Source organism: Crocuta crocuta, unplaced genomic scaffold, assembly GCF_008692635.1.
Source record: "Crocuta crocuta isolate KB4526 unplaced genomic scaffold, BGI_CrCroc_1.0 scaffold253, whole genome shotgun sequence".
NCBI classification, from domain to species: Eukaryota; Metazoa; Chordata; class Mammalia; order Carnivora; family Hyaenidae; genus Crocuta; species Crocuta crocuta.
The window spans coordinates 4,049,412-4,068,366 of NW_027529451.1; the positions used below are offsets into that span (position 1 = coordinate 4,049,412).

General features: G+C 40.6%; 1 protein-coding gene across 5 annotated transcripts in view; it reads right to left on the bottom strand.

Annotated features, from left to right (window-relative positions):
- Positions 1-2,912: 2,912 nt before the first annotated feature.
- Positions 2,913-18,955, bottom strand: part of NEK10 (NIMA related kinase 10) — a 208,172-nt gene continuing 192,129 nt past the window's right edge. For 4 of the 5 annotated variants that reach the window (XM_077760735.1, XM_077760734.1, XM_077760732.1 and 1 more), the window contains 4 exons: positions 11,407-11,515; positions 9,394-9,446; positions 9,257-9,312; positions 2,913-4,709 (listed from right to left, as the gene is read on the bottom strand). In XM_077760735.1, coding sequence (XP_077616861.1) covers positions 4,661-4,709; positions 9,257-9,312; positions 9,394-9,446; positions 11,407-11,515 — 267 coding nt within the window. In that variant the 3' untranslated portion in view covers positions 2,913-4,660. Of the gene's footprint in view, positions 4,710-9,256; positions 9,313-9,393; positions 9,447-11,406; positions 11,516-17,032; positions 17,132-18,955 lie in introns of all 5 variants that reach the window. The other variant, XM_077760731.1, reaches the window with a different exon arrangement.

Here is an 18,955-nt window from a genome sequence, read left to right on the forward strand (position 1 = left end):
TTGGCTTGTTATTCTAGTCCAAACCTCTCTCTGCTTGTTTTATGGGACAAGTTCATGACATGTTTGCAGAAACTTCAGCTTATTTTTCATTTGTGAGCTCACCAGATCAATCCCAAGTATCTTTCCAGATTTACCGATTACCTGGTTTTCTATAAACAACAAAATTTCTATCTTTGTTCAGAGGAAACAGGGAAGCCACTTCCAAATAACAGCCTTTTGTTTGTTTGTTTTTAATTTTTTTTCAGTGTTTTTATTTATTTCTAGGAGAGAGAGACAGCGTGAGCAGGGGAGGGTCAGAGAGAGAGGGAGACACAGAATCTGAAACAGGCTCCAGGCTCTGAGCTGGCAGTCAGCACAGAGCCCGACGCGGGGCTCGAACCCACGAACCGCGAGATCGTGACCTAAGCGAAAGTCGGACGCTTAACCGACTAAGCCACCCAGGCGCCTCTGATAGCCTTTAAACAGTCATATGTTCGCTATAATGAATGTACTTCTGCTACCTCTAAATACAGTTCCTGGGTACAGTGCTGATCTTCAGAGTACAAAATGGGGGGCGGGGGGGAAGGGCAGCTTGCTACATTTTGAGGAATAATATTCAGCTTTCGACTGAGAACAGAGTTCACTCTTAGGATATAATCAATGAAGTTTTAAAAGATTTAAAAATTGGTTCCTTACTGCCTATATGTAGTAAAAAAAAAACCCCAAAAAACAAAAAACAGAAACAAAAAAACAACAACTAACATAGCTCATGTCCCAAGAATGCTGTTATGCTCTGAGGGTGCGTGATCTTCATTTTTAAAACAACTGCTGCCCATGGACTCAGAGGACATGTAAATTTGCAATATCCATCAGTCACTCCGTCAAAATCATAAAATCTTTCCTGTCCCTGTTGCAAATCTCAAAGCAACATCACAGCAGGAATGTAATCAACCATAACAGTCATATTTACAATATGCAATTTAACGGCAATGACACACATAAGAATTTCTTTATCACAAAGCTATTTCCCTGAGACATTTGTGTCTTCCTATCAATATGAAAAACAGCATCCAAGGGTGAGCAGTACATTTCAGTGGAACAAATAATCTGTCCCAAATTCTGTGCATTTCCATCAAAGGATAATCTCTGGAAGATATAAAGGTATATCAAATATACTTATTATCACATTTAGTTGTTGAACATGCAGAATTTCATGTTTTGATAGAATTTCACCCTAAGAGTCAAGGTTCCAAGTACATGGAAGCACTAGGCTTCCTTTGCTTACAAGCCCTTCAGAGCTGCATCACCAGGGTGTTGAGGACCTGGTTCAGCTTGATTCCTCTGCATTGCCTCTCCAGCTGATTTCTGTGTCATGAATACACACCATGGAAAAACTAAAAGGCTAACGATAAAAGCACATTGTAAAGAAGGATTTCCCGCCTTCAAATAGAAGCTGAAGCCATTTCTAAAGGAATCCAACATATTTACTGTACATGGTCCATCGTCATTCCAAAGAAGAGAGAGAAATAGCAATAAAAACATTGTGCGATTCAGCAAATCAATTAGAGGGATGTGGATTCTATGCATATTAATACTGATAGAATTGACTGAACAAGATTATTGCCCTCACACATCTTACATATGAGCGGTGAAAAACTGATGCTATTGCTGGAATTGCATGTAATCAAACGGTCCTGTATTTGATCCTCAAAATTCATAGTGTTTAATAAATCATAGGTGATACCTCTAAGAAGACCTTAACTCCCAATCAGTTCCATCATTGGGGTAAACTTCACAACGGCGTTTCTTAATTAGAGTCTGCTTCAGAATGCCCAGACTGTGCACACTGCCCGGTACCAGAAAGCGTCCACATTATACTCAGTCTTTCGTTAGCAAGTTCCTGAAATTCACCCGTGAGCACTGGGTGTAGTGCCCATGTTACTATTCCCTAGAGATCTCCAATTACATATCGCACATTTGGAAGAAGACAAGGTTAATGACCCAGCAAGCACATGTGCCTGCTGGAGTCACTTCCCTGAAAATGGAACATTCTGCTTTTAAAAAGCAAATTAAGGTTTCAAGTGCATGTGTGCAGATCGAGCTGGTAGATCAAAACACAATTAACGGAAGCATTTGTGTATCCAAAGTGATCGGAAGAGACTGATTCAGATTCTGTCCCACACAAATATTCGGTGACTGAGAGTTAGATGGATTCACGGGGATTTCATTGCACAGCAAATAATTAAAAATTACATAGAAGAGAAAGAGAAAAAATTTAAATGCAATCAAGAAAAGATTATGAGGCCAATTATGTTCAAGTAACAATTTCTTTGCACTACAGTGCGGTTCAGAGAGTGAAAACAAAATGATCATTCTTGTTCTTTTGTGAGGGCAGGGGGCTCCTGGTTGGAAAGTGAGAAAGCGAGGGCTTTTGAAAAGGTAACACCCCTGTTGGGATGAGACTCTAGGCACAAAAGGAATCTCTTCCCAGTGCCTAACTTTCTCTTGGAAGCCTGCCCTTGCACTGGGAGAATGTGGACCCTGTGACTGGTAGCTGAAGAAGGGAATCAAATAAAACACATTCATGACTTTGGCAAAAGAATGCATCTGTCAGCATAGAGTTGACCAGCCCAAAGCTGCTGGTAAACAGGACATCCATGTGTTTATCTTTGTTAATCCGTACTGGCTTCTAGAATAATACATGCCACTTCTATGGTCTAAAAGAAATAGTTAGAAACGTTTTGTTCCAATAAGCAAAATGGCAATAAGGGCAACTGTATGCACTTGAAAACACCTTTCAATAAATCATTTTTCTTTTTTTTTCTTTTCTCTTTTTTTTTTTTTTTTACTAACGTGTGACCTCTGAATTATCTTCTCTTCTAAATGTGGTTGATTGTATATTATCATTTGAGAAAGAACTTTATTGTTCAAACTTTCATCCACAGCTTGGTTTATTTCCAGGTATTAGCTTCTATCACAATTGCAATTTATGCCCCTGTAGGCCTCTGCCTCCTACCCAGTGAGGGAACGTGCCCATTCCATACAGGAACAGATATAAAAATTACTAGTGCAAGTTCAAATTCAGTTGGGATAGGAATCAAATTTTACCTGGGTAAATCAAAATCATAGCATTGTAATTTTACACATAAATTTCACATATGGATCGAATTTGTTTGAAAGCTGAGACTGGTATTTTTCATTACTGTAACTGCATCTGTGTTTTAAAATTACAGTGTATTTGTAATCATTAATTTGGCTTAAAGACAAAGATTCATTCGTAATTTTTCACAGGCATTAAAGGAAATGTGGATGTCTTTTAAGCATTGAATGTACAAATTGTAAAAATAGTATGGATTCACATTAAAAGATTTTGCATACTATACTAAAGGGTGATTATGTTTCAATCACTGTAAATATATTGAACTAAATCCTGTTCAATGATGCTAAAAACATATCAGTGAAAATAAGGATACCAGAACTCAGTGAGAAGTAAACAAAAAGCAGAGTTCCAGCTTTCAGATGACTAATTATGTAGACTTAGAATGTTCTTTACGCAGTTAGAAGTGCCGTCTGACTTGGCAATAAGTCAGTTACAAGAAGCCAGTTGAAGAGATTTTTAGTCCAATAAGAATCTAGAAAATTTTCATCATAAAGTCTCCCTTACAAAGGAATGAAACACTCTTTGGCATTCTGATTTCTTGTGTTTTTAGGGATGTGTCAATGAATAAAGAAGGGACTTACATTTTGTTATATAGCTTATTTTCATTTCAAATTCCCAATAATAAAAATTGTAAAACAATATAGGTAATTTTAGTAAGAAGGGACTTAGGATAAGTAATATTGCATCTCTTTCATAGATTCCATGAACTCTTCAAAGTGCTCTAAAAACACTATTAAGTTTGATTAGCAGCAAAGCATTAGCCTAATCAAAACCTCTCCTCCCTCCCCCCTTCTATATGTATATATACACACACTGTATAGCAACATATTCTATTAGTGTAGCTTACATCCGACAATTTGACAGTTATTCCCAGAGGCTGTGCAAGGTTACAAATACTGTCTACTGTCTTCAGAGCACTAGCACCCAAGTGGTTAAGAGAGAACCAATCCTTTCCTTGAAACAACAACAATAAAATTCAATCACCTATTTTGAATTCTTTTTAAATAAAAAAAAAATTGGAGAACACAGTGAATCACCCAATATATTATTACTCTGGGGCCTGTAATTTTCTTTATCTAGAACTATTTTTATACACAGAAGGCTAGATGCCTTTAAACATAGTTTCGGCAATCCTAAATATAAAATATTCCATTGAAAAATATGACTTTGTGTGTGTGTGTGTGTGTGTGTTTGTGTGTGTTTGGTTTTGTCTTGTTTTCTTAACTTGTAGGAAAGTTCTGTGAGGAGCGAGTTTTTTTCCCATAGATGAATCTTGCAGCACTTTCTCCCAGGAGTGACCTGAGAGCCCTGTCATCTTGTGCCTGCCGGGTCCAAGGAGCAGGGCCTTCCCACACTGTCACGGCCACATAACCCGGCACAGGGCCTCCAGAAAGAGGTCTTTCTTGGTCTCTTCTTTTCCATACCCTTCCAGCGGCTCCCAATCCCTGGGTATCCGGTAGAGCTGAAGTCCAGAACCTGAACTTCACTAGGAAAACCGAGTCTGTTCAAAACACAGGCTTTTCATCTTTTGGTTGGGTGATTCTTGGTCCCCCACGGATAGGAGTGATATCTAGAAGATTCAAAAGTGGAAAGAGTTCTCTGTGGTCACACATATTTGATTTCACATGTTCGATTTTNCAAAACAGGACGGGGCATTTTTGGAAAGCCACCTTTTTGCTGAAGTTCAGTGCTAACCGGATCTTTCTCAGAGCATAAACTCAATTAGAAATGCTAACCCTTTAGAGAAGAAAAGAAACACCCATTCAAAGTAGCTTGTCCTTTCAAACATCTAATTTACATGTTATCAGTTAATTGGGGGGAAAAAAGCAGTGCAAAGTACAGAGTTTTTTATCTTGCAAATTTTACTTCTCAAGACAGATTTCATTGTTAAAAATGGTAATATGTGCCCCTAAGTATATAAGGATGATGTGCTTGCCATTTATTCACTCACAGGATTCACAGACAACAATATCACAAACAACAATGATAAAATTAAGGCATGCTAGGCTGTCTCCTTCTGGTAAGGAAGCCAAATGTTTATGAATGTAAAATGTAATTAATCATATATCTGCTGTGGAGAAATTCCCTCCTACACTGTTGGTGGGAATGTAAACTGGTGCAGCCCCTCTGGACAACAGTGTGGAGGTTCCCCAAAAAATTAACAATAGAACTCCCCTATGACCCAGCAATAGCACTGCTAGGAATTTACCCAAGGGATACAGGAGTGCTGATGCATAGGGGCACGTGTACCGCAATGTTCATAGCAGCACTCTCAACAATAGCTAAAACATGGAAAGAGCCTAAGTGTCCATCAACGGACGAATGGATCAAGAAGATGTGGTTTATCTATACGATGGAATACTACATGGCAATGAGAAAGAATGAAACCTGGCCATGTGTAGCAACATGGATGGAACTTGAGGGTGTTATGCTGAGCGAAATAAGTCAGGCAGAGAAGGACAGTTACCATATGTTTGCACATACAGGAGGATTAGGAGGAACTTAATGGAGGACCATGAGGGAGAAGAAGGGGAAAAATAGTGGGGGAGAGGGAGGGAGGCAAACCATGAGAGACTCTTGAATGCTGAGAACAAACTGAGGGCAGATGGGGGTGGGGGGCAGTGGAAGGAGGGTGATGGGCATGGAGGAGGGCACTTGTGGGGATAAGCGCTAGGTGTTATATGGAAACCAACTTGACAATAAACTGTTTTTTTAAAAAGTCATACATCCTGCAAATGATCAAGAATACAGTGTGCTTTGGGCTAGCCAAGCCTATTTTGACCTTGTTTCATTTTCTTTATACTACTTTCTTCCTCTCAACTCCTTCTACCTCCTCTTCCTGGAAGCCCAGAAATGAGGGATTCCCCATTTTGCTTAGGACTCCTTGCTGCTATTTCTCTTTCGGTTACTATTTTCTTTCCGTAATAGAGCATTTTGTGCCCAAGACGGTCTTCATAACCAACTCCCCAAGCAGTCTCCCCTTTATTTAAACAGTTGCAGAAACTGTCCCTAAAGATAGCTAATAGATGGATAATGGCTTCATCCTCAGGCTGTCAGTTTGATAACGGTATCTCTCTATCCCTAACTAAATATTCACTCTGTGGCCTAAGCTAAAATCATGCCATATCTTGGCTTCATGCTTTAGCTGCTGTCTGGGTGTTTTGTAGATGTGTGGAAGTTTGAACTGACTGTCTGAAGTTGTAAACTTCAGTAATGCAGAAACTATGTATGCAGTTCTCTGTGTGGTGCTTGACCAAGATCACTGATAACATTCTGCAACGATGATGACAATGACGAGATGATGACAGTGACAACAGGAACAACAGCAGATTTGGGTAGGTACTGCTGGCTGGTGGGGGAGTTAAAGCAATGTTTCCCATTTCCAACCACACGCGAAAGATTAGAGAAATGCTGGGGTAAACAAGGTCAACAGATTTCTTTCTGACAACACATCTCAGACTCTGTAATATGGTAATGTGTGTCCATAGCCTCTGAAAATGGAAAGCTGTACTTTCACAGTTTCCCAGATATATTTGATCACAAAATCATTTTTCAGGGACCATCTATTAGCATCTGTGAGAATACAGGCTAGTCTATGGACCCAATTAAGGAAATACACTCTAGTGACTCTAAATACTAGTGCATGTCCAGTGAGATTTAGCTTTCTCTATCCTCTGACTACAGAAAAGTCATCACTGACATGGCTGATGTGATTCTTATTTGTAATTATGTGTATTTCCAGCTTGTGAACTATTAGGTGCTTCGAAGTGGGAGCTGACTTCTTTCTTGGTAATTAATTTGGAACACCAGAAAACGAGTACTTTAAGCACAACCCAGGGTTATCTTTACTAGAAAACTATGAGGAGTCTTCTCTCAAGGTGTATTCTATCATTTTTATTAGATGAAAAGGGAATATCATTAAGAATTTTTAAATGACTGATTCATTTTAATTTGGAGCATTTTAAGAAAAGTTTACATATGTCCTATCCAACGTATTTTGCTTGAACTTGACCATTTAAATCATGTCTCCAGAGTCTATTCACAATTCTGAATATAACTGTAAATAATTTTTTTGTCCTTGTTACTAGGCATCTTATCATCTGTTCATTGCAATAAGAATGTGCAATGTCTTTTAATAGCGGAGCGCATCTTTGGAAGTAGAGATCATGTTTGATCTCTTAGTGACAGAACTAAAAAAGGACAAAAGTGAACTTAAAAATAAGACTAAGACTAAATTTTTTAGGGAAAAATAAGAGCTCTCGTAAGAGCTTCCCAACTTCCTTACACACCTGATTTTTCACTGACATTTATTTTCTGCTGACGTATTAAACCATTATTGCCCACGATCCTGAGTCTCTGAGAATATGTAGATAAATCATGACACAAATGACTTTTGCCCCCACTCGAAGCCAAAGGCACTTACAATAAGAAGGGGCTAAGAGTCAAGAACAAAGACACTCATACTATTCATGGAAAGTTGGATGTACTCGGCCCAGGAAGAGAAAATGAAAATTCAGAATCTCCCCAAGGACCGTGGGAGAAGAGTGATTACGAAGATGGTGATTTCTATTAATAATATACCTTTGGAAAATGAGAATTACTCATCACCTCTCTGTAGTTATAAATCACAACAGAACTAACTCTACAAAGGTAGTATTTTGGAAATGTATTATCAAGCCAAAAGAGCAAGCAGTTGAATAAACTTAACTGTGATTCACATGAACAACTTGTTGAGATAGGAAAGGTTAAAAAAAAAAAAAGTTGGAGGCTGAACTAACCTCAAAAAAGAATCTAATTTCCATATAATAACCTTCCCAGAATGCTCCTGAGGCCTCTTTCTCTTACCATGGCTCATACCTTTGGAGATGACTTCTAGAATGATTTAAATAGTAGTCACAAGATAGCTTCGCCAGCTGGAAAGGCAAGCTGTTCCTTTAGGCATAAAAGGCCCCTTTGGGAGAACAAACTAAAGCAACGGGGAGCCACAGAGGATGCGTATGTGGCTGCTTATGATCAACGTGATGAGGTTAGGAGGGGCTCCTTAGAAAAGCCAAGAGGTAAGTGTGTGGTAGACACTGTGGGTGCCCACCTCCCCTCATGCACGCCCGGCACAGAGGGCTGGCTTGCTTTCCAGCTGCCTGCACCTGCATTTCTCTTCCTGAAGATCTCTCTGGCCTCTGGAGTCCACTGTCCACCTTTACAGGAGGCCAGAGGTGCCAGGAAACTAACAGTCTCCGGACAAAGGCCTCAGACAATGACGGTTGGAAACAAGTACCCTGGCTCCCTGAGCCCTCGAGCGGGATAACTGAGGGACATGTTCAGCACCGACTCTCGGAGTCCCCGGTGGCATCGAGCTCCCATTAGCCACAATGGTAACTTGCTTGAAAATGAAACCTTTATTGAATTATTCTTCACTCCCTACCAGCGTTTCCTGGAATTGCCTCTCAAGTAAACTAACTGTGGTCACATCTCTGCACCCAGCACTGCGCGCAACAGTAAAAGGCAGGGATCAGAACTGGACAAACGTGAGGAAATAGTATATTTTTAAAGCACCAGTAGTGGTTATATTAGAAGATAATACATAGCCCCAGTAAACTGAGGTTTCTCACTCAGTGAGCAAGTGGCAATACGTAACAACAAATTCCTTTCCCACCAACATATCTCAAATTCACCAGAAGTGATTCTTTGTAGCTGTATCCTCCCCTCCCCCGCCCTTGCATTTTATACAAATACTGGCTAGATTTCAGTGATGGAAATCTGAGTTTACAGCTCTACGAGAATGGGGGTAACAAATGTTTAATAATAAAAAAAAAGAAAGAAAAGCCTAGACATGCCTTTCCATTTCGTTGTATTTCTTATTTTTTTAGGGGATTAAATTACCACTAAGCTATCCCCCCTTCTTTTTCAGCAGAGAAACATCAGCTGCTTCCATACAAAAGATGGGCAACGTACACTCTACCCATAGTTGTATCCAGTCTAAGCCAAGATATTTTACCAAAGTATTTAAAATGAAAATTGGAAGAAAAAAAAATCTCTGGAATCCAGGACAGAGAAATCAGATCTAACATCCAATGATCTCTACCGAGCTCACATTTGAAAGGAAATTCCAGATCTCACCTGTTAGATGTAAAGTTGTAATAGCCACTTTCTTCTAGGACTTCTTCAATCACAGTCTGGAGTTGGAAAAAAATCAGCTTAGTATTGAATTAAAAGCAACAAAATAAAACTATTCAAAGGCACTGTGAAAACCTCACCTGCATCTGTTCATATGTTATTCCCTCCTCCAGATCAAAGCTGGTGCACAGACCTGAAAGAGATAAATTATGGAAAGTCTGAACTCTGGTTCACAATTTCTTAGTTAGACTTTATGGGCAATTACAATTCAACTGTAGTGAAACCGGGGTGAATTCAGACATGAGGAAGACGAGGAATTCTAAGCACATTCCAAATTGTCTTGCTTTGAATATTCAAATTTTGTTTCTCTTCCCTTAATAACTGGTTGCTTTGGGGGCGAATATCACAAAATAATACACACATAGTACACAAAGATATAGGAGCATCTTACACGGTATAAATTGGGCAATTAAGCTATAGGGGGGTGTGTGTGTGTGCGTGTGCGTGCGTGCACACTAAGGACAGGTGAGGAGTATTCCAAATGCACACTACTTGATCGGTGAGTTTTCTGATCAAGGAACTCTCCTTAATCTACCAGCAAAGCCAGTAAACATGTGCTACAAAGAAAATGAACTCTTAGAGGGAGCCAGAAATAGACAGTGAAAGAGAAGGAAGACCTGGTCCTTTCCTATGACTGCCTAGAGGGAAGTAAAATAACATTTAGTGCCAGAAGGCAAAGCTGTCTTTGATGTCTGTTCTGAGGATGATATACCAGCAACTCACCCAGCTGAGAGCCACCCAAAGTGACACTGACCAGCTTCCACTCCAATCAATCAACACTGGGGTGCAGGGAGGTGTAGGAGCTCCCCTCCGTGCAGGAGAGACAAAAGGTAAGGGGTTGACGTTCAGGGGAGGCGTGGGGCTGAGTCCTGGCAGTTCCTCTTCAAAGCTCTGAATCAAGGTGTTCCCCAAAGTGCCCACAAGGCTCTGCTGTCTGAGCTGGTTGCCAGCCTGCTGGGACGGGACTCGCCCTCTCCACCCGGGGGGTGGTGGAGGAGGGCACGTCAAGCTGCCAGGCTGCCTGGGGACTCTGGGTTTCATCAGAGTTGCCACTGTAAGAAGTCTGGCCCACAGACGCAGATGGACGGACCTGCCCTGGGGGCAGACTTTAGACAACAGTTTCTCTTGATCTTATGGGTTTCTCAGGGGGTATTTTAAATGTAATTCGGCCTACAGGTTGGCTTCATCTACAGGCTGGGCTTAAGCCCAACCTTAAGGGAAGTTTGAGAATTCATATATGAGGTGATTTGTCTACACTGAGGAGTGAGGGGACAGCGAGTCTCCCTGTAACTATCATTCCTATTTCAGAACTCAGTGATGTAACTATAGTTTATAGAGATTTCAAACTTATTTAGGAACTCTGAAACCTCAGAGTAGCTTGAAAACCTCTTCTGAGAGTTCAATTATAACAAGAAGAGTTACATTATGCTGAGCCCTTGCTAATGGCCAAGCACTTTTTCTATGTTTACACTGCTCCTCACCATCACCTTACAGTGAAAGTACCACTTTACCCCCATTTTACTGGCAAGAAAACTGGGGTTCAAGAGGTCAAATAATTTGCCCAAGGTCAACTACTAAGTGGTTAAGCTGAGATTCAAATATAGGCGTCCATGTTTTGAGAATCTGCACCTTTCATCCCTATGCTATCTGGTCTCCTTATGTAAGATTAATACAAAAAAGAAAAACATTTAAATATGTCTAGTGTGGATTCTTCAGGTAAGTTTCAAATTTTCTCCACTTTAAATATCCAAACACTTCACTTCTGCTTTTTATCTCCCTGGATGCCTTTGGGCATTTGATTTTCCATCATCAGATAAGCAAGAAGAAATGAAAGGAAATACAATTCACTCACACAGGTTCTGCTGTTTGTTTATAGTATTAATAAATGATCAAGGAAGCTGCCACAGTGGGGTACGATAAATCTCAGGGAATTTCTATATTCCTGCTCTATCTCTCTTCCGACTATTGCCAGAGATAATCAAAATAAGCTCTATCTTTCTTTTAAATTGAAGAACATCTTTTAAGACTAGCTGTTGATCCAAATAACAGATTTCTTAGTGAAAAGCCAGATTTCCTGTTTTGAAGGCCATTACCTGTTGGGTCATCTGGGGACAGGCTGTTTCCACCTGATGAATGACGTAATAAATGGTAATCCGCTGTGAAAAAGTTGGGCTCAATCGGTTCTGGAGATCCCTGAGATAACTGGAACAGAAAAAGCAAACCCACATCTTATTCTGCACTCAGAAGCAAATGGCAGGAGCCTGCTTTGCCTGGGTCTCGGCATGGAGAATTTCACAGTATGGTTTTCAATCCCTTATAAATAGGTAAAGGCACATCTTCCTATCAGAAGAAATTATTAATTAGAGGCAGGCAAATTACAACAAAAGCAGGGTAGACAATTCCTTGGTCATGTGAAAAAGTAAAAACAATTCTGCACTTTATTGTTTTATGAGAGTAAGATAAAAATGGATAGAAAAATCATGGCATGGGCTTGGAACATGAAAATGTTATTTTTATTATCAGGTGTATGAGGAATAACCTCCAATTATTCAGCACAACAGTATGTTTAGCCCACATCATCATTGTTTTTCACACATCTGCTTTGAACAATGCCTTCTTGTTTGACCAACACAAGTTTCTTCATACATTTTTATAAATTACTATTGCTTAATTTTAATCTCCAAATATGAATCCCTAACATGCTAAAGGAGAGAGTAATTCACTGAACGTCAGGATCTATTAAGGTTCCAATTATTTAATGCTCTTCTATAAAGCTGAATTTTTTTGAGCAGAATTTTAGGCTATCAACATTTCTCAACCTCCTTTGACCTTTAATTCCAACCAGTACTCTGGCTGGTCAAGTTTTCATGCCTGCGTTAATATAACATATTAAAATGCCAATTCTTATTTATAAGCCAGAAACAAACGGCACCACTTAGTCTGTGCAACAGTAGTTGCCTTGGATTCGCATGCTCTGCTCATGAATTAAAATACACAATTGTTCAAACACTTGAGAAAACTCGCAGTATTCATTAAAATTCAACAACTATGCCTACTCTGTGACTCAGCAATCACAGTCTTAGGTATCCGCACAAGAGAAGTGAGGACTTGCGTCCATCAAAGGAGATACTCAAGAATGTTCATAGCACCCTTATTCATAGTAACCCCAAACTGGAAACAACCCAAATGTCTACAGAAGGAAGGATAGATGGACAGATTGTGGTGTGCTTATCCGATGGGATTCTGCAAAGCACAAAAAAGAACAAACTATGGATACAAACAGTAACAGGAATGAACGTTGAGCAAAAGAAGTCAAACACAAAAGAAAATGCAACGTATGATTTCACATATATGCATTTTCACAATCAGGCAAAGCTTAACAATGGTGATGAAGGTTAAGATAACAATTACGTTGTGGGAGGGGATTTGGGCAGGAAGAGGCAAGCAGGGACCTTCTTCAGTACTGGAAATGTTCTACAAAGGGATAAGGGTGGTGGTCACACAGGTGGATGTGTATATAAAAGTTCACGGAGCTGGACAGGTGCCTCACTGTCTGCACTGTGCACTTTATACCGTAATAAAAACATTTTGTATTAGCAATTGGTAATTATTCCATCTATATCCTGTGGATACTATTAGTACAAATCATTTTTGTGTTGTTCGGTCTCCATGTTGCCAACAAATACCATCTGTAGAAAAAAGCTAAGGTTTCATCTTTTGATTCTTGAACATTTATTTTCTTTACCTCGGTGACAGCTGATAAAACTAATAACCCGTCTGTAAGCTGACAAGATTGTAATATTGTAACATATTGCAATGCAGGAAGATGAGATAGTCACATGCTTACCAATGTTCTCATCAGTGCTATCAGGATGCTGCAGAGGTAGCCCTAATCTGCATTTCTCATAGCCAAGCTCATAGGTTGCTCCAACTAAGCTTCTTAATATGTCCTGTAATGCTGAAAATGATTTCCCGGTATTGCCTTCCAAATGGCTTGAGATGGGATTGGTTTTCATGTGGTTGAGCATAGGAGTAATTTGGCTGTCTGAAATGCTCATCCTCATTATAGAAGGCTTATTAAAGTCAACCTAATTATTTAGTAAACACCTTGGACTCCTCTTTCACAGACAGGAAGTATTTAAAGCTGTATAGTGAGATATGTGAATTGTGACCCAGAGAGACCAAGATAGCCATTGTACAATGACAAAGGTGAGTCCTTTTCATTGAAGCAAACCTGGAAGAGAGGAACGCTTGAGATTTCCAGCGCCTTTCACACAAGCAGTCTCCTTTAGTTCAAGCGCCATGAGTCCTCAGGTGGATGGGCCCATGAATGAAGGCAAGGACGGAAATTCAACTGTCTCGTGTTTGAATCCCAGATGCATTCATTTTTATTCCAGAAACTTCTCAGAACTACTTGTAGTTCAGTGTTTTGACCTACATCTTCCTTCAGTATATCTTTTTGGCCCCTCGCCACGTGTCACAGTTGGAGCAGGTGTTATAGAACAGAGATGAAAGCCATTAAATCCCATGTCAAATGCTCCATCCAGCTTATCGGCACCAGGCTGAGGAGCATGGAGGACACAGATGTGACGTGGCCTGCAATTTGGGAAATTAGGCTAACACACATGAACAACAGGGGGGGAGGAAGAAACAAGTGTAGAAGGAGGTGGGGAGTTCTAAGCTTCCAAAAAGAGGTATGCTTCCAGAAGACCAGCATGATTTTCAGAAGCTCTGTGGCAGAAACACTGGAGCCAAGCCTTGAAGGACAGATTTGGGTGGATGAAAGGATGTGAAACAGACATTCCAGGCGAGTAGAACTTGGGGGCAAAGGGTGGGCGCTGCATACCAGTAGCAAGGTGAATAAAGGAATGTGACATAAGTCCATGTTACAGAGGTGTGGGGCTCCAGGTTAAAGAGAGGTTAAAGTGCCATTCATTAATTCAGTGCAGATCTTCTATCAACGACTGTGTACCACACAGAGGTCCAAACAATGAAAACTACCAACGGTAGTTGCCCTGGAGCTTACTGCCTAATTGGGGAGGAATATGCCTATGCACTATCCACCTGGGTATATGGGAAATTGCAACTGTGCTGAATGCAGCAGAGGACAGGCCTGTGGTTCTAGGAGGTAACAGACAGATTTAACTTAGATGGGAAAGGTTTTCTGGAAAAAAATAACACTTCTTCTGAGAGCTGAAATAAGCAGTAAGAATGAGTAAAGAATGGAGAAGGAAGATCTTTAAAGGCAGAAAAACAAGCATTTTCAAAGACTCAGGAGGAAGGTGCACTGTAGACAGGCTCCAGACAGTGCCTGTGGCTGGTGTTGGACATCGAAGGGCAGGAGAGTAGGAGATGAAGGTGGAGCGGTGGGCAGGGCTGGGACCAAATAGGACTGTCAATATGGTGGCTAGGATTTGGCAGTTTCTACTAAGAGCCCCTGAACAGTTTTCTCTGTGTAGGGTGTGTGTCTGTGTGTCTGTGTGCACGTGTGCATGTGTGACATGATCAGATTTCTGTTTTCAAACGATCATTCTGGATGCACTGTGCACAGTAGTCTGCATGGGGCCAGTGACATCAGTCGATGCAGACCCAGAGGAAGGCTTCTGCAAATAATGCAAGCCTAGAAAGCTGGGTGCCAGAGCTTAGATGGGGAGGTAGGAAACTGGAGATCATTAAAGGTTTTGAGTATGCTTTGAAAAAAAGCCAGTGTTCAGAAACTCTTAGTCTGGCAAGATGGGTTGGAGAACAGAGAGGTCATCAGAGATGCAGTGATATGAACACCAGGGAGAAGCGCTAAGAGCTTGGACAAGGTGTTAGGGAAGAGGCAGATCAAATGCCCTCACTAATAACATTCGTCGCGCTTACAGCCATTTATTGAGTACATTCTAGACCCATTGGATGTTCTAGCTGGTTCTTACAACTACCTCTAAGGTAGGCATTATCCCAGTTTTACGGCTGGGGACATTGAATAGGAATTTGTTGGAGGATCACAGCTAGCAAGTGGCAGAACCAGGGCTATAACCCAGGGCTGTAACATCAAAAGGCAAGTAAAACCACGTACATCAAGAAGGTCCCCAGGTATTAATGACTTACGTGACAAAAGAAAAAACATGGAGCAGCTGAATGTGACTGTAAGGTTTAAAGATGGAGCAGAAGGAAAACATGCTTTCTTTTCGATGCAGATGGAGGGAGGAAGAAGGTGATTGAGTCCAATTTTGGACACGCCAGATAGGCAAGAAAATGCTCACCGAGTAGGTGGAATATGGATGCTACCACAGAACTGTTCAAAGCAGTGGCCCTGGCTGAGGCTCTGAGGTGGTGCCACAGGCCCTGTGGGCCCTCTCTTGCCTCTTGAACATTCAGCTTAGAGGGGTCCTCCCATCTCTGGCTTGTATGTTCTGTTTGGAAGAATGCTTAAGACTCTCCTCCTGAACTGATGTAAAGGGTTCTAAAGAGCAAATGACTGTCCACACTTTTGAACTAGAGCCAAGTAAACATTAAAGAGAACAAACTGTGTCAGTGTTACCACCTCTTCCCCCCCAAATCTCACTGATTTTGAGTGAGTATTGAGCAATTTTGGCATTTCACCGTTCAAGTGAGAATATAGTACTTTTTAGGCAAAACCTAAATGAGAAACAAAAACTGTAATCTTCATTAAATTCTCCAAACTATATCTTCTCTTCCATGTCATAAAATCAGGGGATCTTTGCTGCAGAACGGCTACACAAATTATTTGGAATCTCATCTACTGAGGTAAGACTCTGAACGAAATGAAACAACGTAAACGAAATGAGGTGCCAGAAGTGAGAACATTTTTAACACGCTACATCACACTTCACTCGCCACCCCTCTGATCTTTTTCCCTTTAGACTTCCCTGTCCTCTTTCACTGAATTATAACATGTTAAGACATAATATACTGTCTTCTTTTTTTTTTTTTTTTATCTTTTCTAACCTATACCTCCTTTCTAGTCTTTTTTATTAGGTTTTTATAGACCACTCTGCTAACAGACATGTCCAGTATCTACACTCACTATTCCCTTATACTCTCTCACGTATGCATGTGCATCTTCACATGGATGGTCCAGCACCCGCTCACTTTGTCACCCTCACCCCTTCTTCCCCCGGAAGTAGTCTTGCTGCCCTGCTGTTTGCATTTTCCACCAAAGACTGTGTTTCTAACAAAGAATTCCAAAACTTAAAAAAAAAAAAAAAAAAGGCTGGAAAACCACCGTCCTATGCTATTTACAACCAGGACCCTGGCCTCCCAGGACCTCCATTCAGAGACTGAAGGTGGGACTGAGGGAGAAGATGAAGGGTGGCCTGCCCCTCCCTCCTGGGTCGGGGAGCCCTGCTGTAGTAGGCACGCTTCTCCACTTGGTCCAGACAGGTTGGTGTTGGGTGCTGCTGATTTATGATGCGTCCATGGGGCCCTGACAAGGGCTAGGCAAGTACAAGGTCTTTATTATGTGCACAAAAAGCCATTAATTAAAGCATGAAAAGAGGGGCAATCTGCTAACTGGAAATGAGCCAGAAACCTGGAGTTAGGAATTAAAGAGACTGCCAGTTACTGAAATAAGGTAACCTTGACCTTGATGACCTGAGTTGAAGTATACATTAAGTACCAAAGAAAAGTGTTCTCTCCTTGCAGTTTGTTTAAGAAAAAAAGGTCATTTTTTTTTTCCCCGTAGATTTCCCCAGTCTGGATTTTGCTGATTACCTCCATGGTGTCATTTAACATGCTCTCTTGTCCCACGTATTTGCTCCCCATCTGTAGCATCTGGATGTAGAGCAGGGATTGGCAAACTTCTCTGGCAAACTGTCAGGGAGGAAATATTTACAGATTTGCAGGTTCTGTATTCTCTGTCACAGCTACTGTGTCCACAAGGTGAATGTAGGCATAGACAATATGTAAGTGAATGCATGTGGCTGTGTTCTAATAAAACTTTATGTCCAAAAACAGGCAACACACCAGACTGCTGTGAGGACCACAGTTTGCCCACGTCCAATACAGAGGCTTCCTCAGATGCAGATCCAAACGTTTAGCAAATATACTTCATAGACGGCATGGCACATCCATTGGGAGACATATGCCTGGTTGCCCCTCTTTTTGTGACATTAGCAGCTACTGGTGATCATGTCTAAATCTATAATTTCCTTGGAGGCTGCAAAATGGTAGTATTTTTTTTTATTCCTTTAGTTGTTATTAGCTGGAGCACTACTATAATGAGAAACTTCCTCCTCATCCATTTAGCTACCCTGGGATAGAATTCATAAGGGAAACAGCAGCATAAATGTTTGATTCTTTCCTTTTGTAAATAATTTTCAAAATAATGAGTTGGTTACTTCGCATCCTCCAAAGGTAACCGATGAGAGATTTCTTATTTTACTATCATGAACTCTTAGATTTAAACTTTACTTAATGCTTTCAATCCATTGCAGTTATTACCCTTATTGATGCTCTAATTATCTAATAGATAGGCAGCAGCAGGAGCCTCCTTTAAGTTGGCTCTGGGAGTCCTTTTGACACATCCCCAGTAATCCTTGATGGCATCCTCACTATGTGATCTATTATGTCTATTATGTCAAGACATTCCATTCTAATCTCATTCAGTTCCTGTTTCAGGACTGCAATCAGCTCTATCTCCTGAAGCCCTGGGTGCTCAGGGAGCTCACCGCTGCATGCTTAGTTTCTGGACAACTGAGTGGAAATATTAGTAAGTATGTATATTTTTTCAAAGAAAAGATTGATCATGAATTTATACTTATGCATAGTGGTATTTCCAACTCCAATTTGAATTAATATATTCTATCTTGTTTCTGTTTCTCCTTTCTCCCATGTCAAAAATCCTAGTTTCCCAGAACTCTACACAATCACTCCCATGCTGTACTCCGCTACAGTTTTAGCCCAGGTTGAGAAGACTGGCCTGAAGATCAGCTGAAGTTAAGTCATAAATAATGAGCTTAGTTTCTTAGAAAAGGGTTTTTCCATTTCTTTGCTCTTCTGTATACCCTGCTGGGTCTTGGGCCATTTATCAGAAGGAAGGCACGATCATCCCATAACGGTTCCTCTGACTGGAGGCACAGAGGTCCTGGTTTCAGAACAAGTTTCAGAGTGGAAGGTGGGAATCAAATGCATTTCATGTGCTGTCACCACTCGCTTCTTCCGTGGCCCTGGTGTGGGTGACTGTGTTCATAGTCAAAGGCTAATCGGCTACTCCAAAAAGATTATATAGGGGATGATAATCCATTTCTGAACAAAAACTGTCACTAGTAAAAGACTATACCAGAAAGGGAGAAAAGCAGAGGTCACAAACTCTTCTCATTTGTGTTTAGAGCAGGCTAGAGCAGGGTAGGAGCTTTCTTTTTATAATCATATAAAAATATATAAATATTAAATATATCACTATATATTATACATATCAATATAGGATAGAATCCATATAGACTATATTATACAGAATATACTTATCAATATAGAATATATTCTATAGTCAATGATCATACATTAAGTCCTGTCATGTGCCAGGCGCTGTGCAAGACTGTGGGCAATCAAAGATGAGTATGACCCACTCACTGCCTTTGGGAGAAACAGAAATGTAAGCCACAGAAAACGCTATTTAGAACACAACAATGTGAGTAA